The 27,693-nt window shown below is 40.7% G+C and overlaps 1 protein-coding gene across 1 annotated transcript in view; it reads right to left on the minus strand.

The window, feature by feature from the left end:
• Positions 1-4,508: 4,508 nt before the first annotated feature.
• The window catches only part of LOC117828881 (cadherin-12-like), an 84,418-nt gene continuing 61,233 nt past the window's right edge, over positions 4,509-27,693 (minus strand). Inside the window, exons 8-11 of the mRNA XM_034706249.1 lie at positions 21,365-21,486; positions 14,059-14,176; positions 10,387-10,638; positions 4,509-5,838 (exon numbers count right to left, since the gene is read on the minus strand). Of these exons, the coding sequence (XP_034562140.1) occupies positions 5,327-5,838; positions 10,387-10,638; positions 14,059-14,176; positions 21,365-21,486 (1,004 nt within the window). The 3' untranslated portion in view covers positions 4,509-5,326. The remainder of the gene's footprint in view (positions 5,839-10,386; positions 10,639-14,058; positions 14,177-21,364; positions 21,487-27,693) is intronic.

Raw genomic sequence — 27,693 nt, forward strand, 5'->3', positions numbered from 1 at the left:
AAGGCATAAGAGGATAAGGAAAAAGGATAAGTGAAGCAGAGTAATTTGAGCGAGGGTGGGTTGTAGAATCACAGACAAAGGGTTGGAGTAGGCTGGCTGCGTTTAAGTAGGCTTGTCAGGTGATTGAGCGTGTGGTGTAAGCGTGGATCTTCACCCAAATTTAAGTTAACACCTCAAATTCATTTAATCCAATACAGATAGCAATAACCATGCTAACAGCTCTGAAAGCTTGTATTTGAAATATTGGTCCTGTTGGCTAAGCGCTAACACAATTAAGCTAATGTGCTTCACAGTGATGCACAAGAAAGTAGAGTTGTTTGTATTAATAGCCTGCCACTGTAGCATGATCATATTTCCAGTTAGCACTACTAACACTACAAATTACTGCTAGCCTCAGAACTTAGGACAAATAGTTCAGCTCAGATCCTTCACGGCACTGGATCTGATAGGTTTCTATTCTAGTCAATGTGTTAACTTCCACTGGATCCACTCCATTGTTTTCCGGCTGTGTCTCTGATCCGGCAAGTTGGAACCCTCTGGATCAGAGACATGAGACTTCTATTTTTGCCGGATGACGCATCAATCTCAACAGAGCAGATGGAGCGGGACAGGAAGTCAGGCACCAAAACAAAAGCATTCGGTTAATTTTCAGAATAAAACACTCTGTGTTGTCACCAGATCGTATTTCACTTAACTACAACAACAAACCGTCATGATGAGTAGAGCCAGGCCTGGAGTCAACAGGTCAGAGGTTTTAAGAGGACCAGAAAGACAACATGGATGAGGAGAGGAGGAGGAGAATCCTTGATTCAGTGATTGCAGGGGGATAACCTAGGTCACATGATTCCAGCTGTCCTGCGGTCCTGACCTCGATGGACGAGAGAGATCTGGTGGAAGACTGATGTCACCCATTGCATGGCTAGAAATTCAAACAACTCTAGCAATTCAACCTCTCATGGTATGCCATCAAATCCTCATTTTAAAAAAGCCTGCCTAACAATATCACAATGCATCCCCTTTAGCATGACGACCTTATCTTTTGTCCTGTTGGACTTCTGTTCTGATTAGCTCATCTCCTATTCAAATAACAGGAATGTCTTCTTGTTATCAGTGACTCACCACTGTAACAGAGGATGATACTGAAGGAGTAGAGTTCAAGTTATGTCACTGCTGCAGTTATCTCCGAGAGTCACAGATAACTCCGTGTCCATTCAAACATATCAACGCACAGTTACTGAAGCTCAGCCTTGAGGTAAACCTGTTGGGTGTGAAAGAGAGACAGAGAGGGGATTCACTTCAATCCCATTGGTGAAGGCGCTGCATTGTATGTCACTGACTGCTTTGGCTTTCATCCAGACTTTCCATTATGTCGTCACCAGACCATGGCAAGAAAGGTCTGAGCCACTCGATTCAATGACTGGGGAAATAGGACCATTTCCACACCATACTGGAGCCTCAGTGTGATTTGTAATTCTTGCAACGTGATTGCCTTTCCTCGGCGCTGGGATGTTTAGTCGATTGCGGAAACACTCTCTTTAAAAGCACTTATTTGTTGATTGTCTGAAAGAACCTAATCAACTGTTGAGTCATTTTTCCCTTCTAAAGGAGGTTGTGCTGTTTTTGTTGGTGAGGTATGGGGCAGAAGTTCAGATGTGCACTAGGGAGATTGATTCAAATGATGGACAACATAAGTGGTAGGTTAGTGAGTTGTGTGAAGATTTACTGAAGATTCCATTGACCAAGAAACAGATTTAGAGCCCAGAACTTAACACAAGGTACAACGATAAATCATAACAACTCCTCTGGGGAAGAGCGTGGTATCTGTAAATCCCTCCTAATCCATCAAAAAGTTGTAAAATGACTCACTTCACAAAATAGTGCACACTAAAAATGACCATCAAAACTGGAATATAAGGCGTGAGATAAAAGTCAAGTTTTGGAGGTTCCCCAGGAAAAGGGTTCAAGCTGTGTTCCTGCATGAAGACTTATATTGCATTCAGCAGTGGGCAGTTTCTATGCAGATGAGTAGCTCTTCTAGGACCATCAGTTATCACCACCCTGTCAGCTACCTGTATGGTTTAGCTCAGCCTACTGTGGCAGCCTAAATGCCTAAATGTTGCTTCATACTTCATTTAGCTAGTCTGCAGAAAATTAGCCTAGCTACAAGCACATGTTTCCTGTGCTGTTATGAATAAACCTGCTGCTACTGATGCTTTTGTTAATATATTTACAATGGGTAAAATATCCAATTTTAGATTACTCATAACATTTTTTTTTAATTCTGGAAGACTTCTCGGGACCCCACTTTAGTGTCTCATGACCCCCCAGGGGGTCCTTGCCCCCCCTTTGGGAAACCCTCTCATAGATAGTTGTGATGTACAGATGGACCCACTACAAACAATTTGCAGAGACTTGCCCCACCTCCCTCAGCTGGTCTTTTCAATCAAACCAGCACCCCACAAGGTTTATTTACCTATAAGTTTACCACTGCTTCCTTTGAATGAAGGATTACAACTTGATGAGGGAGGATAGCGTTAGAATATCAAGTCCCTAGACTGGTCTGCCTCATTATGTATCCAGCATGCTTTGCTTCTTCCAGATCTATCTTCTGGGTACCTCTCCCTTCATTTCACACTGCTGTATTGGTTACAGTGGGTTAAATGACGCTCACTTTTTTAACTGACAAAAAAGTATTAAAAGTGTCTGCTGGTGATCAACAAGGTCACTCATTTTCAAATAGTGTTGCCCAATCATTTACTAATAGGCTGAGTAGAAGTTAAGCTTCACCATTGGATGATTGGTAAATTTGACCATCTGCTGGTACTTGATAAATTGGAAGACAACCCAAAACAATAATTAGGATTCATCCTCTTGACCCTTTGAATATCAGTACCAAATGTTGAGGTTGATTTCCCGTTGAACTCCAGTCAGTTGGCTTTTAGGGAAATAAAAGACTAAATGAAAGTTGGATAGAGTTTGTGGATTTTCTTCTTTCCTTTTTTTTTTTTAAACCATGGCTGTTTCATGACATATTTTAGGGTCTGAATGACTCGTGCGTACAAAAAGTTTGGGCCATCTGTTGCGTTTCTTTTGTAACCCATTTTCTGCACCAAAGCATTTTGTGTGGGTGTGAGTAGACCAGGCGGTTGGCTTTGCAGCAATGAAAGCCCCTCCTATGGTTAGTAACTGGAGCAATTAGCTTGAGATGTCCAATCCTTTGGTACCAATTTGTTATTTAGGTCCTCAAATATGGGAAAATGTAGGCCAGTGTTAATTTTGTCAACGAAATTATGACGATAAATGTTCGTCAACGACTCATTTTTTCATGACGAAAACTAGACTATGACGAGGTTAAGTCTTTTACTGATAATAAAACTCTGACGAAAATATGTTTTGATTTCGTTGACGAGACGATGACGAGGTGAAAACAGTACTGGGGGATCGTTGGACATTCAGAATCCATGTTTTCCCCTGCTGTGCGTCTTTAAAGATAAAAGTGATGCATTCCTGTGACAGGCTGTTATTATCTGAGAGGCTCAGTGTTAGCTTGGTCTCTACCGGCAGCAGGTGTGCTTTATGATCCAGCTCTCCCCTCCACCATGCATCTGTCTCATCTTCATTGAGGATTTTAACCCCCGGTGTGCGTTAGTGACAAAGACACAACCGGGGGACGTCTGTTTAATATTTGATGTTTGACGTTGTTGCTGCTCTCACCGTTAAAAGCTTTGCGTCTACAGCTTGAATTAATCCAGTTTGGTGATACATCAGACACATTTAGTAAGTTTGGATCAACTCCTTGTTGAAAGATGCAGATGCATTTCAGAGTGCTGTGAACGGACTGTCTGCCCAGTGCGCCTGTCACTGCAGGTGCATTCAGGGACCGTCGTAAATGTGCAATACAGTCCTTTCGTGGCATTTTTCTGTGAATCAAGATAATCAAAATACAGTCACAGTGGTCACATCAAGAATGTTTTCTTTTGACTTTTTAGCAGGGCCAGGCTGAATTATTTAACTTAAGATATTACACAAGCAAAAGTGTTAAAGGAGTGAAATGTTGACAACCTTGATGCCGACATCTGATCGACTACATGAATTATTTAAAGAGTGAAGATGTTTCGGCAAAAATCAAAGACTAAAATGTTTAGAGTTTTCATTGACTAAAACTAGACTAAAACTATAAAGGGCTGAAAAGACTAAAATGTGACTAAAACTAACAGGCATATTCGTCTAAAGGGTGCCTGTAGGGTAGAGTAAAGCAAGAGGCCTGAGCAACCAACATTTCCATTGCTGGCCTGGTTGAAAGTAGCACCAATAGAGCCAACAAATGATCTTTTCTCATCTTTCATGTAACCTTTAACCTTTCTGTTATTCTACTTTGTGTGCTTATCAGCTCTTTGGTGCCTTTTCATACCACTCACACACAGTTGAATCGTAGAAAGTGAAGTATTTGTTTGAGTTACCTCATATATTCAACAGATCTGATGTAATGCGAGTAAAAACAGGAAGGGTATTTTTGTCCAAGTGCTGTTTATTTAAGAAACCTGTGTTTATTACATGACTGAACTGCAGTATTTAGCCCTAATTAATTTTTTTTTACAACTCTAGTACAAGTCTATTCACAGGACCCACCGAACAGAAACGTACATTTTCATGTGGGCCATGATTAATTACAAAAATCCTTGTGTGTCTCCAAAAATAAAAATACAGATCAATGACTGAGAGATAAATAGATAAATACACAAAATCTAATCCAACTCAATCAGCCAATAAATAAATAGAACAATAAATAACATTCAAAACATCTTTGGCCAAACTCGGGCCATTTCATTGTCCCCACAGAGTTGACATTGGTCTTGGTAGATAATAACCCAGTGGCACAGTTAGCCCACTGGATTAGCTTAACCTATGGGTTCTAAGAAACAACACTGGATATGTGGCATGAAATAGCAAGTGAAATAACAATTATATTGAGGCACTTTTTAAGGATGTTCTAGGAAATGACAACATTTCCGTGTGTATGTGTTTTTTCCCCAAGAGGAAACCGAATGTAAGACAAGAAACAACATTCAATTGAGAGGTAATTGAATGGCTGCTTTGCTCATCTGATCATGTTACCAAATGTTCCCTCACTTTTTTTCTTTTTTTTTCTTTTTTACAATTTTGGGACCAAGCATGGTAAAAAGTACCACAAAAGAAATAGAAAACAGTGAGCTGGAAAAACATGAGAACAGAAGAAAGTGGAGGAAAACGATGGTAAAACATTGTGTGTCGCAAAATATCCAAAAGAACATTGTTACATATTTGCTTTGAGAGTCCGTGAATAACATCAATGTGTGTTTTCCGTTGTGGTTGAGTCCGAATGAGTTTCTGATTGCTCGCCAAATATCCCTGCCAGTGTCTTAAAGCGGGGCCCCCAGTCATTGAGGTAATCATAGTCCTCCTCGTGGTCTACCGCGAGGGACTCGATGGAGCTGAGCGACTCGGCCACAGAACCGTTGCCCTCGTAGGCGTACGTGGCCAAAGAGTCGTAGGGCGGGGCCGAGTTGTCCATGTCGTGCTCTTGCAGACGCTGGTTGATGAAATCTCGGATGTCAGCGCTGTCCTGAGAGACAGGCGGCTTGGGGCCGCGCTTCAGCTCAGGTTTGACATCCCTCCGGAAGAGGTTCTCTTTGACAACTTTGGGATTGCGGAGCGTCCCCATATCGAAAGCGTGCGTGTCCTCTTCCCCGCCTCCTTCATCGTCGTAGTGGATCACGTTGTCCCGGATGTCCTCTTTGGATGACATGAGGGTTTCTTTTTTCTTCTGCCTTCTTAAGCCCACATAGAGGACCACGATAACTGAGGGAACAGAGAGTACAGGTTAAACAATGTTCAAGATATCAACCTTACTCTGCCTTTCACTGATCTTGTCTAGGAGAAACGTGATTGTATCACTTTAAGCCATGAAGCACAGGTTTTGTAATACTTTTGTAATACTGTGTATACGTCCAGAGATTTAAAGGGACTTAGGATCAAATTGTGTTTTTTGGATGCTCAAAAATCCATTGTAGCAATAGTCCAGCATTGATCTGGAGAGGAAAATGTTATTCAGTCTATTGGCTGATTGTTCAGCAACTCTGTATTTCATTTTGCATTTATTTATTATTATGAATGTTTTTATTATTATTATAAATTTTATTATTATTATGAATATTATTATTATTGATTTTAATGTTATTATTATTAATATTATTACTATTGTTATTATAATTATTAGTATTATTAGTATTATTATTATTGTTTATTATTATTATTATTATTATTATTGTTGTTTTTTATTAGTAGTAGTAGTAGTAGTATTGTTTTATTATTATTAATATTGTTGTTGTTTTTATTATTACTTTTATTATTATATTATTATTATTATTATTATTATTATTATTGTTTTATTGTCATTGTTGTTGTTTTTATTATTACTTTTTATTATTATTATTATTGTTGTTATTATTGTTTTTATCATTACTTTTATTATCATTATTATTATTATTATTATTATTATTATTAATAATATTACATAACCTTAATATTGTGGGGTGGGTTTGGGGTCTGGGCTGGGGTTGGGATTATGATGGGGGGGTCTTTTTATTTCTTTATTTACCAATTTTATTTTATTTTTAACTTATTCTATTTTAAGTTGTTTTTATGTACAGCACTGTGTTAAAATTTCATAGTGTGAAAAGCGCTTTATAGATTAAGTCTGATTGATTAATTGATTGATCTACAACTTTGGTTTTGACCAAAATACCTCAACATCTTTTACATACATAAAATTTTGTACCTTTTTTGGGGCATGTCAAAAGTCCAGACACCTATTCGATCCATCACCTTGAAATCGTCTCGAGCCCTTAACATCTTAATTTTAGTATTTGCCATTATTGTTTTGATGTTTAGTAGCGTTTTGATTCAAACCCGCTTCACATCAAACTACAATGAATGAAATCTCAGCGACAGCGTGGTTAAAAAGGTGCCCAGACATCTAAAACGCACTCTTCATGGAAATTTAGCAGAACTTCAACCCCAAACATAAACGTCTAGACGTATTATGACCTTCGAATCAATGTCGACTCCAACCTGAATTGCTTTTGTGCCTCAGCAAATAATGTGTGCTGGCAGCATTACATACTTTTTAATGGATGGCACAAGAACTGTAAACACTGTTGGGTGAAATTGTACCACTGAGAATGTACCCAAAGCAATTTGTTGCTGCTTTAGCATGCAACCCCTTCAGAGTTCACTTGAGGTTTCTGCCTATTTTAGACGCAGGAGTCCCACAGTGTGATTCTCTCTACACATAATGCTACAATAAATTTCCTTCTTTCTCTTTCTCCTGTCAGAGCAATCTGTCTCCCCGTGTATCCCTCTCCCTGTCTCCTCAGTGAAAATTGCAGTAAAATATGTGTTTTCCCTCTGTTGCATATGGAAGGAAGAGCGATGGGCAGGATGGAAGTGAAATCAGTCACGTGAAGTAGTCCAATAAATACATTCAGAGTGAAAAAAAGTCTTAAGTAGGTCTCTTCCTTTCATCCCTGCTTTATCTCATTTCCTCACTGCTTCTCTCCATTCTTCCAGGCGATGTTATCAGCCTGTGTATAGTGTGCCAGCTCCCCCTAGTGGATCTCCCACAGACTTCAACAACACTCACTTCTTCTGAGTCACACAGCTTGAACACAGCTTGTCACTGGGTGCAGCATATCCAAATCATTTTAGGAAGAAGCAGCGACGTAGATAAAAGCCTCGGCGCTGGTCTGTTTAATTTCCCTCGTCATTCCTCCTTACAGGACAACTGGGTCATCCTGACAAATCCTGCGCACCAGCTAAGTGGCTCTATGGAAATGTTCTCAGTGTGAGTTCTGATTTTCCCCCCGCCACGGCATGACAGTTTGGCGTCAGCTGCAGCCTCGGGGGTGAGTCGACTCACAGCTTTGAAGACATTCTTCTCAGATGGAGCGAACACACCGACACGAGCTCCACGGCACACCGTGTGCTTTTATGTTCCCTCACATATAAAACAATGAAACTGAAGCTGATGTTTCAAATGAATACATTCATGAGGGGCGATGAAAAAGCGATTTATGATGAGGAGTTCAACTATGGATTTTTCTGCGCAGGATTATATATTCGATAGATGGAGAAATATAAATACAGCTCAATACAAAGGTCACAGCTAGCCTTGACTCCCACTATTAAAGAGGAACTTCTTTTACAACCGGCCGTCTCATATTCATAACTCAGAATATGATGTCATAAACCTACATTTACTTCCTTCCTGTTATGTAGATGAGTTTGGACATTAATAGCAGGGAATTAAGGAGGAGTTTTACAGCCGTGACCTTGGGTGAAGTGCAAAAGCTGTAGCCTGGGAAGCAGCCACAGAGCGGTAAGATTGGATTTGGTTTATAGAGCTAAGCGCACCTCCCTCCAATCTTTAACGTCTCATTGAATGTCCAAAGTCATATGCGTTTCGTAATTAATTGTGGACACAACTGGAGAGGTGCCAGACCACGTGAAGGGTCAGTCTGGTGTGTTTGGAGACACGAATGGTGAGTGTGTGAGGATTTAGGCGTTCATTTGTGTTTTGGGGTGTTAACTTGCAACAAGGATGATTTTGAAGGAACAAACTTAACACATGGATCAGACCACACTATGAAGACTCATCGCTGAGTGATGAAAGCTTCCTGGTTTGGGAGAAGTGAAGCTGAGTTCAAGGTTTGGACACTTGATACCAGCATTGTAGTACTTAAGTCCATGACTCAGACTGGAGTTTAACTTGAGCACTGATGACTCAGACTTGGACTTGGACTCAGGTGTTGACTGCAGTAGGTCTTGGAAGATGGAGAGGAAGAGTCAGACTCAATTTCTTGCTGAGGTTACCAATTGTCACGCTAAGCTATAAAAAAAAAAAAAAAGAAACATGGACGACATGACAGCCCCTCAAAAGTGAAGCCAAAATATGTAGAGCTCCCTCTGGTGTCTGGCTGCAGTACAGGTCCTAAAACCTGTCTCCTCAATGTGAACAGATGGGACATGGGTCAGACATGGTTTCTGTTGCTGTCGTCACAACAAATCACAACAAACGTTATCTTAAGACTCTTTACAAACAGAGCAGGTCTAGACCTTACCTTAAGTTCTATTATTAACAAAGACCCAACATCAAGACCGGATAAGACCCAGTCCCATCTTACAGACCGGACTCAGTCCGATTTCATTTTAATCCACCATGAGCAGAGCACTTTGCAGCATTTAGCAAGTTACAGTGGCAAGGACAAACTTCCTTTAACAGGCAGAAATCTCCAGCAGGACCAGACTCATGTTAGACTTGGACTTGAGCATTGACTGTCGTAGGTCTTGGGGGATGGAGAGGAAGAGTCGGACTAAATTTCTTGATTAAGACTGTTGTATTCAATCAATTAATCTTTATTTATATAGCGCCAAATTATAACAAGTGTTATCTCAAGACGCTTTTACAAACAGAGCAGGTCTAGACCGTACTCTATGTTATGTTATTAACAAAGACCCAACATCAAGACAGGATAAGATCTTGACCCATCTTACAGACAGGACAGTCTGATCTCATCTTAATCCACCATGAGTAGAGCACTTTGCAGTATTTAGCAAGTTACAGTGGCAAGGACAAACTTCCTTTAACAGGCAGAAACCTCCAGCAGAACCAGACTCATGTTAGACTGGGACTTGGACTCAAGTATTGACTGCTGTAGATCTTGGGAGATGGTGAGGAGGAGTCGGACTACATTTCTTGATTAAGACTGTTTTATTCAATCAACCAGTCTTTATTTGTGTATCCCCAAATGATAAACAAGGACAAACTTCCTTTAACAGGCAGAGACCTCAAGCAGGACCAGACTCATGTCAGACAGCCATCTGCCTTTATTGTGTTTGTCAGTTTTTTAGTATGCCCGTGTTTTTGCCTTCAGTAAAATGTTTGATGTGTAAGAGAATCATGGAGAAGAAGATGAGAACAACTTTAAACTTCAGCAGACAGACGCTTCCAGAAAAGATGAACTGACGATGTTAAAGATTTGTCATATTAACAGACCCAAAGAATGATGGGCTTCAGTGTATTCATATTACTGAAGCTCGTAAAGTACTTTTTAAAATGAAGCTAAGCTTTAAAAAATGATATGCTCATCCTTTTATCACCGTGGTTATCTTTTATACCCATGCAGAGCTGCCAAAGTGGGAGGTTACCCTGTCCTGATTTTAAGTGTTAAAGACTATAGCTGGAGCACCAAGGCTATTCATAAAACGCTCCTGCTTCCTTGATGATTATGAATGACCACTAGTGCCAGAATGAGGGATGCTCACAAGCCTGAAGACAACAGGTCTCACCTAACAGGATGATGATACATAGAAGGATGGCGATCAGAGCTCCCGTGCTGAGGCCCACGGGGAGAAAGATGGCCTCCGCGCTGCACGTTAACAGGGAGCCGTCTGATTCGCAGCCACACACTCGGATGGTCAGCGTGCCGGTGCTGCTTTTGGGCGGGTATCCATTATCGTCGATCACCACGGGGAGGAAGTAGATCTCTTGCAGACGCCGTCGAAAGCCGCTCCGCTTTGTCACAATTCCAGCTGTGTTGTCTGAAAGAGAGAGAGGGGGGGGGGGGGGAAACTTAGCAATTAGCGATGAAAACAAGATATCAAAAAGGGGAAGTGTTCAAAGCTGTTTTGAAGCGGTATGTGGTCTTCCTCAAAAAAAACTGTCTTCCAAATTTGCATTTAAAGGCCGTAAGTAGAGCAGTGAGTGCTTTTCCCTTGATCTCAGACAGTGTTCTGACCAAAGTGAGAGAAAATATTCGAACCTCACATCAATCAGAAAGCCCTCTGAGCTGGAGGTCCAAGTATGAGGAGATAGAAACAACTTTCCAATGTCTGATAACTCTTCATGTTTGATATCAAAATCCTCTCTGAATGTGAAGAGAATCTAGAAATGCATCAAAGGCCTGCCTTAGCATTTACACCGCTTATGATCCACATCCCGAACATCACTCCCTGAAACACTGTGAAGCATTCTCTGCCTACCAGCACCTTGAGAACGACGGGGATCTGTTGTTAGTTTGTTATCACTTTATGCAGGCGGCTCACTCCAGAGGAAGAGCACCAGATTGCAAAATGATGCAAAATATGGAAGAGGGGAAGAGTTTGGAAAGCAGCAGGAGGTGTGATGACGGCAAGAAGGATAGAAGGAGACAATGTATAGAAGAGAGAGAGAGAGAGAGCACGTCAGATTGGACTCAACCGGTGTTGTCTGCTGAGCCAGACTGTGTGACCCCTGTCCAGTCGGGTTTGTACCACTGACGAGGCCTGGCACTTTTTCTTGACAGGAGGTCAGGCGTTTTAGCACACCTTGCATGTTGCGCACAACTGTGATTTTGTATGTGCTCCCTCCCTCCCTCCTTCCCTCTCTCTCTCTTTCTCTTCCTCTTTCTCTCTCTGCGCTGAACCTGTCCGCGGTGTCCATGGTGTTTGTATTTTCTGTCCTCGCCTATCAGATCTCACTCTGTATACGGAGAGTGTGCTCGCAGAGGCCTCTGGCAGCCAGGGAACTGCAAGACAGTGTGTCCAAAAGGTAAAACTGGATCAGAGGTTCGGACCTGGGCTTGTCAAGGATGGTGAATGCATTCGTTTCCCCGGCTACATCCTGCCATGTCCCACTTTTCATTACTCGTCTTTCTGGTTGAACTTCAAAGGGTTGGGCTGGTGCACGCTGCAGAGTGTCGTATATATGCCTGATCAGAAGACACATCTGACTGCATGTGTTGGGGTTATTTTTTTGCACTGAGACGTGCCGGTCCTGTTGGATTAGAGCTGGAAACTTTTTAACTGACTAATAACCTGAGCTGAGAAGGTGATCACACTTCCAAACTAACTCAATCTATCTCAGCAGACTGACAGACTCACAAACACGACTTCAAAAGTTCAACATTTTAACAAATCAATAACCCATTTCATTTGAACCAGAGTTATGAATAAAGTCTTATTTTTGGTACTCAGTGGAGTAAGATTTATTGCAGTCAAGGGTCAGTTAGTTTGAAAATGTGTTTCTTACAGTGTTTACTTTGGAGCCGAACTCAAATGTACAATAATGATTCCATCTTCTATATGATGAGCAAATTATTGGTTCAATACGTAGATCTCAATTCTCTGCATTGGCATTGTTATGTCAAGTGGTATTATGTGCATGTTGCTATCTACTTTAACACAACTATTCATTCTATTTGCTTTCTTTGCATGCTTTTAATACATTCTTGAATGCAATGCACATGCTTTTGCCAAGATGCCGCTGCTGTCAGGCTGAAACCTCATATCTCCAAAACTACAGCTTTACAGGAAATAAAAAAAACTGTATTTTATAGACAACAAAACACAGGATGGGATTTGGTCAAACGCTATTTGGAATGCTTTGATTGGCTGAATTTTGTAATGCCCACTGCGGGTCACTTAAGGCTGATTTATACTTCTGCGTTGAATCGACGGCGTACCCTACGCCGGGGGTCCGCGTAGCTCCCGTACCTACGCCGAGGCCTACGCACGTAGCTGACGTGCACCTCCTCCAAAATGTAACTCCCCGTAGAGCCAACGCGGACCGCAAGCCCTGTGATTGGTCTGCTCGGCGGCTTTGTCTTTCCCGCATTTACAACACTTCCGGGATCCCGGACATCGGCCGCACATCGGCCGTGTATTTCATCTCCTCCTCTCTGTTCTTCATGTAATCATGTCTGTATGATAAACAGCAACATGTATCAGCTGTAGATTAACATAACACGCTCTGAGACTCTGTGGAAAAGGAAACAGAGATCATAGCGGGACCGGAAGCAGGCGGCCGGCTATCAGAGAGACCGCACTGCCCTCAGGCGTTTCGGCGGAGAATTACTGCGCGACACGGACACATCGACGCACAAGTATGTGGGGCTCATGTCTGCGTCAGCCCCTGCTGCGTAGGGGAGACGCAGAAGTATAAATCAGATTTAGAGTGACCAAAAATTTCAATTTTTGGAAACATAAATACATTAAAATGGAGATATGAGGTTTCTGCATAACAGCAGCTTCATGGAGACTTATGAGTCTTTATTATGATAGGAGGTGCTAACATCTTTAAAATGCACTGACCTAAAGGTTGGTCATCAGTAAAATAAATCTACATTATAATTTATTGTTCTTAATTTATTTTTTAAAGTAAACTTAAAATTCACCTTTTTAGTCTGGAGTAATTTCCTTTTAGCCCTTGACTGCATTATTACCATTATGACCATTGTTTTGACATAATTTATATTCATTTTATTTAATTCTATCTTATTATATTATATTATATGTTTATATGTATTTTTCTTGTATTTATCTGGTTTTATTTTCTTTATTTTATCATCATGATTTTATTGTATTTTATTAATTTTTTCTGATACTTCTCTGATTTTATTTATTATGATTATTGTGTTTATATGTTGGCTTGAACTTTTAATCATGTAATCTGTGAGGATTATAATTTCATGTTTGCATGAGTGGATCCCAGGAAGAGTAGTTGCTACCTTGGAAGTAGCTAATGGGATCCAAGTAAATGAATGAATGAATCAAAATAAATACACAAATAAATAAATGCATATTGATATTTCTATTATTATACCAACATAATTCATTCTAATCTATTTAACTTACAAATGAATAAAGTATCTCTGATTCTGATTGTCTCCTAACTTTAACAGCTATCATTAATACACTTCAGCTATTTAATCATACAAATCACCTTCTACTTATTTCATATAGAGTCATTAATGTGCCATCTGCTTCATTTCTCAGAGACTGCAATTGGATACAAGCTCTGTATCTTTATCATCCATATCACTTAAAGAGACTCATTTGTCAGGCGTATGGAACTACTTCTTGTTGCTGGGAGTGCTGATGTCCCTAGTTTAGAGGATGCAGCTGCAAGGGTTATGATTAACCAGGCCATAAGATAAGAAAAAAAAAGAGGGGGGTTAAAGGTCATGATGCAGAAACACTTACTTCCAAAGTCCCGGATGGTGAAATTCTTGTTTTTGACATCCTCCTTTGTTGATTTGAAGGAGAACTGTTGTCCTGCGCTTGGGAGATCCTGGTCCTTTGCGCTGAATGTTTGAATTACCTGTTAACAAAGCAAAAAGACACATAATCAGGATCATTGAAGACAAACAACAAGGCTAAATTAGATTAACTTTGACAAAAACAAGCTTCATTTTAAACTCAAGTTCTCCTGTTTTATGGATACATCCGTGTGTGGGTTTCTACAACTACAATGTTTTGTTTGAGTGGCTACTTCTATGTAAAATGTTGATTTTAAGTTTAAAATCAGACTCCACAACTCCACCAAAGGTCATATTCTTCTTGCAGAAAATGTGGAATTATAAAACATTGAGAATAAGTATCGACGTGACCTGAACTGACGGCATGTCAGAGCTGTCAGCGCTGAAACAAGGCAGTGAATACCTCCCTGGGTAGTTTCGGATACAGTTGCTAAGCATTAGATTGATAACTTGTAGAAATTGTAGATCACCTCCACACAGAGTGTGATGGATTAAGTTCATTTGAAACTGCTGGAGCTTGTTGAAGAGTCCCGAACTGAAACCAGTTGTTTTACATTGTACTGATATTACGGTAAATCTTCTGACAGCACAAGGTTAACTCAAACTGCAAACCCAACAACAACAACAACAAAAAGGAAAAATGCAAGTTTGTTGAATCCAGCATTAAGTCACGCCTCCTCCTCCACTTTGACAAGCAAATGTGTAAAACAGGTGACTGAAACCATGCACCACCTTCTCTGTGCACGACACAGGCTGCTGATTCAGCCTCCTCTGTACCAGACTGCTGACGGCGCCCTGCTTTCCTCTATTCCCCAAACGTCTCAGAGCTTTGTCTGAAAGTGGCTGTCTGTCCTGCCAACCCACCTATCTGCACAACCAGTCTGCTCCTCCTCTTTGACCCGCTGCAGACCTGACACCTCGACCCTGGATCACCCACATGCAGCTAAGCAGCCCTGGTGCTCCGTCATATCACCCCCACCGTGTTTGTTCTCTGTTTATCTCTCAGTATCTGAATAAAAAGTCCCTGCAGAGGAGTGAGACTGACACCAGGTGTGATGAGGGCTCTGTTGTGTTTCCCCACAGCAGCTGTACACTTCAAACTGTTAATATTGATATCAGGCGAAGTCATTTGCTTAGTGATGTGTAAATGTAGCGACAGCAAACATAAACACTAACCTTTTATGGGAAATCAGGAAAAAAAATAATGAATGCTTTTCAAACATTTCTACCACTTAAAGTGATTTTCAGTCTTAATGAGGGGAGGTTTTGCAGAGAGTCCAGGTACAGGAGCAGATTATTAACAAACCATGCAGCTGCAGAATCCCCTGGTTTGATCCATGCCAGACATAAACGATATCAATGTAATGAAGTATCCACAGCCAAGAACAAACTCACTATATACGTACAGTAGGTGAAGTTTTTGATTGACTTTGTTAAATTTGGATACAGACCAGTGTAGAAAAGAGAGTAGAGAGAAAAGGGGGGATAAAAGAGAGGAGTCTGGCAGCCCCTCTGTAACGTACTGTTTCTATCTTCTGTGAATGATGAAGAGTTAGGATGCCTCATTTACTTTTAGTGAGTTTGTTGCCATTTTTAAAGTACATATTCAACACTCACACAAAAATCCATGAGTGAGTGGTTAGCAGTAAAATAAACCGACACTTAGAAACAATGGGTTTGATTCTGTCTTCAGTGTGAAGATGGGAGTGAAACATTAAAGGGATGTTTTTGTATCCTTATACAACTGTTCTTTGCTGACTATGAATTTCTCTTGGATAAAAATAATGTATTTGATGAGCATGGTTTCCTGTTTTCTTTTTATTACGACAGGTAAATGTTTTGTAAGGCACATTAACTGTGGGAAAACACTCATTATCAATTGTAAAATCTAACTGTACCAAACATATCAGACATTAAGAGTAAAGGTAGATGCGTTCTGCTCTGCTGGAGGTTTCTGCCTGTTAAAGGAAGTTTGTCCTTGCCGCTGTAACTTGCTAAATGCTGCAAAGCCAGGGGAACTGACACTCATGGATCCTGTCTTTCCCTCTCTTCCCTCTGTTTGCTTGTCGCTTATTTTAACTCTTCCTGTCCCATTAATGTTACTAACCATAGACCTTTCTGGCGTCCATGAGATCTCCCTTGTCTCATAGGTTCCTCTGGATCTCTGCCTGACTCCAGCTGCTAAAACCATACTATCTGTCTCACCATGATCGTCTCCTTCTTTCCCTCTCTCCAACACGGTCTCAGCAGATGTGTGTCTAACATGAGTCTGGTCCTGCTGGAGGTTTCTGCCTGCTAAAGGAAGTTTGTCCTTGCCACTGTAACTTGCTAAATGCTGCAAAGTGCTCTGCTCATGGTGGATTAAGATGAGATCAGACTGAGTCCTGTCTGGGAGATGGGACTGGATCTTATCCTATCTTGATGTTGGGTCTTTTTTAGTAATATGACAGAGAGTACGGTCTAGACCTGCCTCTGTTTGTAAAGAGTCTTGAGATAACATTTGTTGTGATTCGGCGTTATACAAATACAGACTGATTGATTGAATAAAACAGTCTTAATCAAGAAATGTAGTCCCACTCCTCCTCTCCATCTCCCAAGATCTACAGCAGTCAATACTCTAGTTCATGTCTAACACAAGTCTGGTCCTGCTGGAGGTTTCTGCCTGTTAAAGGGAAGTTTGTCCTCGCCACTGTAACTTGCTAAATGCTGCAAAGTGCTCTGCTCATGGTGGATTAAGATGAGATCAGACTGAGTCCTGTCTGTAAGATGGGACTGGATCTTATCCTGTCTATGGTTCTTTGTTATTCTTACCAAACCATATCTGTACGACACTTTTGGTTTGGTGCAGATGTGTATTAGCACAGGACTAGAGCTGATTCCAATCCCTGGTCTCTACATGGACTGGAAAACAGGATTGCACCACATACAGTTTGCGTAGCTCATCATGCAGACTACTGAAACATTGGTGTCACTATTTGTCACTTTCTCTACAAATCACCTCAAATGTACTGACTTTGAATTATTTTTAACCTGTGATCAGTTTTGTGCTGTTAACTAAAACACTGATAATCAGTGTGTGTCAGTGAAGAGTGGGAGGAGTGGAGAGGTTCATCTCTAGGTTATCTCCCAGGTGAAACACACACATCAAGCTTCTTTCTGGGCCACAGAAAACAAAACTGAAATGGGCCTTTTGTTAGCAGCCCTGTCATAAAGACCTGATACTGAAAACCTGGTTTCAGCTGAGTAGTAGACATTCAGTGTCGTAAACACTGATATGTAGTGGCCGGCGTTTGTGTGTGTGTGTGTGTGCGTTTGTGCATGTGTCAGCCCGACCTCACGGAGCTCCAACATGCAGACAGCAGAGCAGCAGCAGAAAGAAGCTGCAGCTACACCAAAACACCTACACTTTAAAGGACTTTTATATATTTCCATTTCTGACATGATGTATTTTCTCTCCTTGCAGATACAGAAAATACCTTTCACACTGTCATCATACAACACATGCATGGTTTTAATGCTCATTTAATGTTTTGTTTTTATCCTCCTTGAGTTGCAAAGTGATGCTTCAATGTGAACTTTTTTCTATTGTTTTTTTTGTTCCCTGTAAAAATGTTACTAAAGGACACAGATCATCTTCAGCTTCTGTGCTTACAAACCATTTATTGCCATTTAAAAGCTATACGGTTCCTTTTCTCCTTAATAGACTAACAATTATAATCAGTCATGCTTTTTTTTTTCTTGTGCTCAGAAGTGTTTCCCGCCGCCTCTCAATCATAAGTATGGTCATGATTACTGCAACTCCTCATTACTGGCCGCTATTGTATATGTTAAATGGCTTTAAGTGTATATTGCCTTTGCACTCAGTAGCATTGTGCGCCGAGCTTGATAAGGAAGTCTGCTAAATGCTGTATGTGAAAATGCCATGATGCCAGCATGACAAACTGATTCAGAAGGGGAACATTTGAATGTGGCATTTAAAGAAAGCAAAGGGGAGAACATTAAAGAGCAAAGACGGGCATTACAGCTCCTCCTTTATTAAGTTTATTAAATACATAGAGCTCCACAGTGGTAAATACACTCGGTTTATGAGTCTTTTGTGGTTGCTTTTTCTCATTTCACACTTGACCAGTTGACCAGTCAGGACTCTGATTGCAGTGAATATTAAAATAAGGAAATGTTTGACTGTAATACATTTCCAGCCCTGACCATTTTTATTTGCAAACCTCAGTTTAAAGCCACATCTACATGGAAATAGTTCCCCGCACCTCTCGTGTTTTGGCTTCATCCTGGCTGCAAGTTTAATCCACGGGAAGTCGTGCGGCGGCGCGACACACTCCAAAACAAGTGATTGTCGTGTTTGTCACCATTGTGAGTGTAGATAATCACAAAGTGGGTACTTGTAATGGATTTTACACGCGAGGATCTGCAATTCTTTATCGTCTAGCGGCTGTATGCAACACCTGGTGGCATCACGCTGTGGGAACACTGCAGGAAAGTGTAAATTCAACTCTAGGGGGCATGTGAGGAGATGAGGAGAGAGAGAGGGGAGGGGGGGAAGCAGGGAGAGAGATTAAAGTAACAGAGAGGAGGATAAAGGTGATAGGAGAGAAGTGGAAGTGATGCTGTTAGAAAAAACAGGACACCTTTTGCATGATGTTTGCAGCTCTGTTAAATATACATCCACATACGTTAAATAATGCAATTGTTTTATGGCTTTTACTCTTCTCTTTGTTTACATTTGAGCTTTCAGCGTGTGTTACACTATGTTTAATTCCTCATTTAACTCCCAGCAGAAGACGCAGGTGATTGGATTATTGTTATTATAATTATTAATTCGCAAAAAAGTGTTAAACAAAGCAGAATATGTTTTATATTTTAGATTCTGTAAAGTAGCCCCCTTTTTCCTTCATGACAACTTTGCACACTCTTGGTATTCTCTCAGTCTGCTTCATGAAGTGGTCTCCTGGACTGGTTTCGAATTAACATGAGCCTTGTCAAGAGTTAATTTGTAGAATGACTTGCCTTCTTAATGTGTTTGAGACCATCAGTTGTGTTGTTCAGAGGTAGGGTTAGTGCACAATGGATAGTCCTATTTGACTACTGTTGTAATCCAGATTATGGCAAAACCAGATTATTTCATAGTTCTGATGTCTTCAGTATTAATCTACAATGTTGAAAATAATCAAAATAAATAAAAACCATTGAATGAGAAGGTGTGTCCTAAATTTTGACTGGTATTGCATCTCCTAATGTTTGGATATACTGTCTATGATGATACATTCCCCCCACTCCAATATCCAATAAATATGATCTCATCCTCAAGCAATTTTCTCCATCTGCACATAAAGTTATAAAAATTAAAAGTCTCTGTCTCCATATTAAAGTCTGTTCAAGGAAATATTTACACTATGTCTACTTACTTACTGCACTTTATAGGTACTGAGAGATCAGCCTATGTTGGTTAGTTTTACACCACATATTGGAATACTATAATATTGATTTAAATGTTGCTTTATTATTTTAGTAATTTTAACTGTTATCTTGTTCTATTTTTCTGTATTTATTCATTCATTCATTTACTTAATTTTTATTTATCTACTCAGTTTTATTTATATTTTTAGCCTTAGTATATATTTTTCAACTCTTATCCCTTTTTAAATCTATTTATTTTAACTATTTTTATCCTTAATTTTGATGATTTAACTTTTTTTAATTACACATATTTTATTTTTGGTGTGCATTACTCTCTATTTTATTTGATGTTATTCTTATTATTTTTATTTTTTAATATTATTATTTCTATTATTATTATTATCTTCCCCTAATATGTCTTGCCATTGTTTTTTTTCTGCTTCTTTCTTGTTTTTCAATCACTGTAAAGCACTTTGGGTTGCATTTGATTTGTATGAAAGGTGCTATATAAATAAAGCTTGATTGATTGATTATGTATACTCATAATTTTGATTTAAGGGTCTTTGTAGCATCGTGGTCCTGGAGGAACAACATTTCATCTCAAGGTGTACTTAATAGAACTTGACTTGATATTAAATTAAATATAATAAGGGCAATGACTGCTGTGAAAAATGTACAAACATCTTTAGTTATTCTCCATTCGGGGTGTTTAACTCACCTAATCTACATCTTCCTCTGCCCTCGTAACAAAAGCAGAAATCAAACTGTAATAAAAATTTTAATTGGAAATTTTTGAATCCTGTTTGGTGCAATAAAACCAAGATTTAAAACAGTGTCTTTTATGCTTCCAACCAATGTGGAGAGCACCAGCAGGGAAGATAAAATCACAGTTCTCTGGAGTGAAATATTAAAAACTTTGGCCTTGTAGGAAGACTCAAATCAAAGAGTACTCAACCTCGATACTTATTTTTGCTTTTGGTGTTTCATTTCCTCTGATTTCAGCATCAAACCCTCTTTTCTGTTCTCATCTCTCTCTTGAAGGTGGTGAACATGGCGAAATCCACATCCAACCTTCATGTTAGAAAGACAGTGATGCCTTCAAATGCAGGGCACAGCCGTTGTTTTGATTGCAACAGGGCCTGAGGACCGGCAAAACATTCTCGATGTGATGAGGAGTCTGCAGCAATTTGATAGACTGCCAAAGAAGCTGTTCCCTCCGCACGCTAACTGCATATAGATGCTGGTTAATGGGCTAATTTACAGGCACAGGTGGTTTACAATGCGCACAGGCAAATTCTCCACTGCATCTCAAATACATCATCTGAAATGTACTCGAGGATGCTGATATGCAAAGTGCTGCTTTGCTTTATGATTGCTTCTCCTGCTGGATCGAACTCCACGACACAATCAGTTCAAGATTTAGATTCATGCTCCGCGCTGGAGGGTTTGTCTGCAAACCGCCCAGAAATAAAAGGTTTTATTCAAGTGACCTTGTGTGAGACACAGGAAACAAACCCCCTGTTAGGTCTCAATTTGAAGTCTAAACGTGTGTATTTACCACAGCAGAGACACACCACTACATTTCACCCCCTTTAAAAATTTACTTTTATTTCTTCAAGGTGTAAGCAACGACTCCTCTTTGTTAATACACAGCTTTCACATTCAATTTAACACCTTTAGAACGTATTCAATTACCACCTTAAGGCTGTATGAGCTCTGTGGGAGGACAACAACACTCCAATCAACAGTTGTCAACTCACATGAAAATCACAGTGTGGAAAAAAAAAAAGCTGTGTTCAATTCAGAGGAGGGAGTGGAGACAATACACGTGGACTCACCTGTCCCGCTTTGGCGTTTTCACACACAAAGGTCTCATACGGGCTGGCAAGTTCAGGAGGGAACTCGTTGATGTCCAACACATGGACAGTGACGGCCACACGGCTGGTCAGAACGGGACTATCTGGAGGAGGGAACACAACAAATGAGGAATCAGAGGAGACTTCAGGACACTGACGTAACAGTTGGTAACACCATCACTAACATCGGGTATATTTTACCTGATAAAAAATACTTCACATCAAAATATATCATAGTACAACAATACATTGCAAATTGAAGTACTCCTCTTGTACTCCCCAGTAAAAAACATCTCATAAAACGCTAAAAAGTATCATGGTGGGACGCTAAAAAATGCTCCAAAATTGGTGAAAAATTAGGGAATCATTGATGATAATTATTTTTTTTTTCTTTAATAATGGAGCTGGGAACTTGTTCTTTGGGCCACCCATTCCTGGGACACATGAGCCTTATCCAGTGAAGGCACAGTCTCCCTGGATCAATAAGAATTTACTCTCATCACTCACGTCAGGTGAAAATCAACCGAACACTACAGGTCTTAGTTTAGTTTATTCACACACATCATCACAAATTTACATCTACAGTGGTGGAAAAAAAGTTTTTGGACATCCCATGCATTTGTGAAATATTGCATTGAGAATCACTCTTAGGTCTTCCAGTGCAATTTCTTTCAGTGCAGTCACAGACAGTTTTATTTTAATTTTTTTGTTCAGTTTTGAACACATTCTGTTATTTGTTGACTTTGATGGCGACAATGTTGAGAACTGACATATTGAAACTGTCAGGAATTTAGTTTTGTTAGTTTTTCTTGTAAACAATAAACAAAAAAAATATAATTTGTATTTGTTTGTTTCTGTCTAATGCTTGAAACACAAAAAATACTTTTTCACAAATATTTCATGACAATATTTGAGATTGTGGAAAATTTTAAGGGTGTCCAACACTGTATATATATTCAGTAAACATTTTCACAATGGTTGGATGTGTGGAAAGGAGTGACCCCAAGGAAGCTATTTAAAGCTTTTATTAGGGGACCCAATTTCCCACAAATAAAGTGGCAACACACAAAATGTAGTGTCCACGGTATCCTTTTATGTGAATCACTCCTGGGCTGACTGTTACTGTAGACGCTTGTGTTGCTTGAGAAAAAAAGATGAAATGTCCAGAGGATGCATTTCAAAAATAAAGAATGTTTTTTTTTTTTTTGTGGGGCTGCACGGTGATGCAGTGGTTAGCGCTGTTGCCTCACAGCAAGAAGGTTCCTGGTTTGAGTTCCCGGCCAGGCTGGTGCCTTTCTGTGTGGAGTTTGCATGTTCTCCCTGTGCATGCATGGGTTCTCTCCGGGTACTCCTGCTTCCTCCCACAGTCCAAAAACATGCTCACCAGGTTAATTGGTCACTCTAAGTTGCCCGTAGGTGTGAGTGCGTGCGTGAATGGTTGTCTGTTTCTCTGTGTTAGTCCTGTGATAGGTTGGCGACCTGTCCAGGGTGTACCCTGCCTTCCGCCTGAAGCCAGCTGGGATAGGCTCCTGCCCCCCTTGACCCCTAACGGGATGAGCGGTCAAGATACTGGATGGGTTTTATTTCTGATATGTGATTTGATTTCCAATCTATCAAAGAAAATAAACTCTAAACAAAACTGTATCAATGCTTGATATAAACCAAGACTGTCTGTCAGGTCTGCTTCAGTCAGCCACACCGCTAAGCTGCAGCACCTTGCTCTTAAGCCCTCGGACCTGCAGGGATCACAATCATTAGTGAACACACCACACACACACACCTGTAGATATTACCAAAATATATTTCAACAAATAGATATAAATATAAACTCAGGAATTGGCTCATACACAAGATACAACAACACACTAAAAGACAAATAACAAACACACAACAGACAATCCCAATATTGTGGTTACATACATAGATTAGTGGGTGCATTGATATGATCAGTGAATTAATCACACATTGCCAGAAGTTGCAATTTTAGATTTTGTCTTGAAGATGGAATGTGACATTTTTAACCCATTGTCAAGCTCATTCCATATCGGGGGCTAAAGCTGGTACAACATGTGCCTGCTGAAAAGAACAGGAATGGTAGAAGGGTGACACCAGAGAGCAGCCTGAAGCTACCCAGGGACCCATGCAACTCAGACAGCAGCAACATAATGAAAATCACCCAACGTCAGTGTTCTAGGGTTAAAAATCTGAGGACAATACAGGACAGTGTTATTTTCTCACAGCACTGACATCATGTGGATATCTCAAGTACTGCCATGATATGACGAGCCAAAGCATAAAGGTTTGTTGCAGCAGGAAAGCCAAGCACTAAAGAGGCTGCCCAGGTGTCCAGTCAGAGTGTCCTTGAGCAGATGCTTAAGCGCCTAGCTGCTCGCCCACTCTGGGTCGCGCTGGTGAAATGCGTCTGCTTGGAAAATCATTGATGTGTCTGGAACATGTTGGTGCATAAATTGAACTTAGACACTGCTGTTTTATGGTGCTTTTGATTGATGATGAAAAGGAGAATTAAATTACACAAACACAAAAAAAAAAAAAAACGGGAATGCATCCTGAGCGCTGCCTGCAAATAAGGCGAGCCTCACAATATGGCATATGGCTCTATGGAGAGGATATTCTCATTGTTTTTTCACAGCTTCTGTCAGCTATAAGATGTGCAGCTCATATTAATTATAACGTGAAAGCCCCCTTGAGAGGGACTAACTTTGAATCCGGTGTTGTTTGTAACATGTTTTCTCACAGCACGGGCTCAACGGGGAAATGTTCTTTTTGTGTGAAAGCCCAAGTCAGGTAAACTTTATGGATTTGTTGTGGGAATAGGCTTCGCTCTGCAGTACGGGCGGGTGGGGGGTCTCAGTATGCACTTGTTTGTGTGAGTGCCAGCGTTGGGATGTGTAGGTGAGCCGGTTTGTGTGCAGGTGGGTGGTTTAGAGGAATGAAGGGGAAAGGGGGGGGGATCTGTGGAGTAGTCTCAGGGGGGATTGGAGGAGCAGGCACAGTTCGGTTAGTAACCCGTCTCTGACCTTGATGGAAAAAGCAATCTTCCCGCTGAGGTAAAAATGACACAGAGCATGGGATTTTCTGCTTTTGCACTGACTGAACTACTAACATTGATGCTCGCCCAGCTAAAATACTGATCTCTCCTGGCACTGAGGTGCTGAGTTCATTGGCCTCTAAAAAGTTACTTCAAATCCTCAAGAATTTGTCCTGAAAGTCCCAAGCTTCTGAAGACTAAAGTCAATAGTTCCCGGCTCATCTCATCCAGAAAACTCATCTTCATAACTGCTGGATGCCTCTCAGTGTGTCATCAGTGATATATCTTACAGCCCACTAGATGGAGCAATGGTATAATGCTTCTATTCAAATCTGCCTGGTGTCAGCATTTCAGCCCCATAACAAATGCTCTATTTATTTTATTGAAACAGATTCCTGTCTTGCCACAGAATGCTTGGCTGCTTGGCCATAAACTGTCCTGTTTTATAGTGCTTTTCTACTAGATATTACTTTTTTAATTAAGCTCATTTTAATAAAAAAAAAAACTCCATCTTTGCAAGCAATCAACCACAAAACTATAAAATGTGCCACAAAACAGGGACGGAAGACGGAGATGTCTTAAAAGTGCTACTGTATACAGAATGAGACTAACAACACAGACCCTCGTGTTAATGTGGAACTAAACTCAGCTGCTGTAAATAGATAGGAAGTGTGCTATCTCTTTCTCTCCTGCCAAGGTTATTATTGCATTTAATAGATCTTCCCCTCTCTTTGACTTCTAAAAATTGCCACTGGGCTTAAATGCCAAAAAGCGAACCGTTAATCTAGCCCTGGCTCTTATTTAGCACGCCTTCTGCTGTGTGCTGTGTCCCAGGGGAGCAGCAGACACTGCTCTCATTTTGCTGCATGACTGCAGTGTCTCGCAATGACCGGACAAATCTCTGAGGCTTTGTCAAGTGAAAAAGTCTCCAACTCAGGTGTGGGAATGCAAATCATTTTCAGGAGGAAAGGTTCTTTTATTCAAGGGAAATGTCATCAGACGCCGTGTATTGTTGGATATTTCCCTCATTGTAATGGAGAATAAAGGTGTGGGTGGATAAATGTTAGAAAGCATTAGCAGCAAGGACACACAGATGCAGAAACAGGTCAAATACGAAGGTCTGAAATAATTTACTGTTCATTTAAAATCGCAGTGCACGTCCAACAGAGGCGGCTGTGGATTGTTGGAAAGTGTTTTTTTTTTTTTCTTCTCTGTATGACCTCTCCCTCATACATTGAATTATTTCTGTTGGCAATGAAGGTCTCTTGCTACAGTACTTACTTCTGCTCTTCATGGTTTAAAACCCGGATAACAGACAGAAACCATCCCGACGATGATAATAGAATGCATCACAGAGGAGCCATAACAGCTTTCCAGTACCCACAACACAAAGTTCTGCCAAATATCACTCAAGGTCAGGAACAGATTTGAACTCACAAGTTGGGACGCACACTCCGGGGTGCTGGCTTTATCTCATCCCTGCTGCACCACAGCAGCCATTATTTTAACGCCGGCTCTGGACGAGAAGCTTCAGTTTTTTCTCTCGTGGTTAAAAAAAAAAAGAACTTGGAGAGGAACAGTGTTCTCAAGGAGGGCAGAGGGCTGGATCAGAGTCTGACTTGGGGAACAATGATACAAAAGGAGGAAACTCAGGCGTGTGAGGGCAGAATGATGCTTGATTCCTGCTTCATATATAGGTGGTTTTTGACAGGAGGAACTTGACCAGGGAACTAGAGGAACTTTACCCTGGAACTACGTGTGTTTCAACCAGTGGACCCAGGGTCTAAATTTAGTTCAGGGGTAGATAATCTTCCCCCCTTAAAAGCCCCTGCGAGGAGGGTAGTTCTTTTCAAAGGTCCCGGGACTTTCGGGGGGCGGGGCCTGCAATGGTGAATGTGTCTGATTGGTAGATTAACCGCATTGTTTTCATTCCGCCCTCCATCCACAATAACATCACACACATCTGTGATTCACTTGATTTCTCTTTCTTTCATTAGTTTTTATTTGTTCTATCTTTTTTATATGTGTGTGTACTTTTCAAAAGAAGAAGCTGTGATTCTCTTGATTTAGCAGCTTGTAACAGTAGCCTTCTCTCAGCCCACCGTGAATATGTCTCTCCTCCTGGTGTTACGGTTTTAAAAGTGACCCTGTAAACTGGAGACCTTCAGCTGAACGTGTCAGTGTTTGTGGAGTTTACACAGCTGTTGAAACACAGAGGGAGTTCCTGGGAATTCAAACTAGTTTAGTTTGTATTAAGATTTCAAAATATCCTCATCAAATATTTAATGATCGTCTAAAGACGTTTATGAGGGATGCATCCGGCTGAGAGTCTCCAGTTAACAGGGTTGCTGTTTAAACCAAAACACCGGCCGATCTCTGCCACGGCTTTTGAGTTTAAAAGGATTTTAAAGGCGTGTTGAAACGTCTTTGCTACTCTCGCTTATCTCCTCTCACGTGTTGATTCAGTGAATCCATCTGTGATGAAATATAGCACCATCTAAAACAGCGCCAGCTGAGTCTCTTCATGCTAACAGGCTAACTGTTGTGTTGCTCATGAGTCATCTGTGATGAATGGCATTTGTCTTTGTTTTACTGCCCTCTACTGGTCTGGTGGTGTAGTGCATTTACTTTTTTTTTTCTCCATAGGTCATAGGTCTGATTTGCACAATCTTCCAGGACTTCAGCCTGCAGTCGAAACGCAGACCACAATGGGAGCACAGGGACCTTTTAGTTCAGGGTACAGTAGTCCTGGGGGCTAAAAGACCCTGGAACTCTTGGTTGAAATGCAACTTATGATATACTAAACATCCAACACCCTGGTAAAACTCCCGTGCTCCTACTCCTACTCCCTCTTCCCACAGCCGTACATCCTTTCACTCATCCTGCAGTTCCCTGACACAAAAGAGCCACACAAAGAAACACACACACACATATTGAAAGCCAAATTAGCATGTCAGTGCCATGACCTTGAGGGGAAGTGAGTAATATCAGTTTCCAAGGCGACAATGACTCAAGTTTTAACAGCCCATATTTCACAGTCTGTCCTAATGAATATACAGCGTGGGTAATTTTGATTGAGCACCCGCCTGCCTCTGGGATAATGACTTTGACGGTTCTTAGCAGATTTGATGACTTGATGACGATGGATTTGCTTATTTATCCGGAAATTTGCTCCACTTCCTTCATAAAAACATAATTAGCTGGAAGACATGTCTTAAAGCCGCAGCTCCTCGCAACATGCTGCGGTGAGAGTGCATCTGTT

The sequence above is a fragment of the Notolabrus celidotus genome, chromosome 17 (assembly GCF_009762535.1).
Source record: "Notolabrus celidotus isolate fNotCel1 chromosome 17, fNotCel1.pri, whole genome shotgun sequence".
NCBI classification, from domain to species: domain Eukaryota; kingdom Metazoa; phylum Chordata; class Actinopteri; order Labriformes; family Labridae; genus Notolabrus; species Notolabrus celidotus.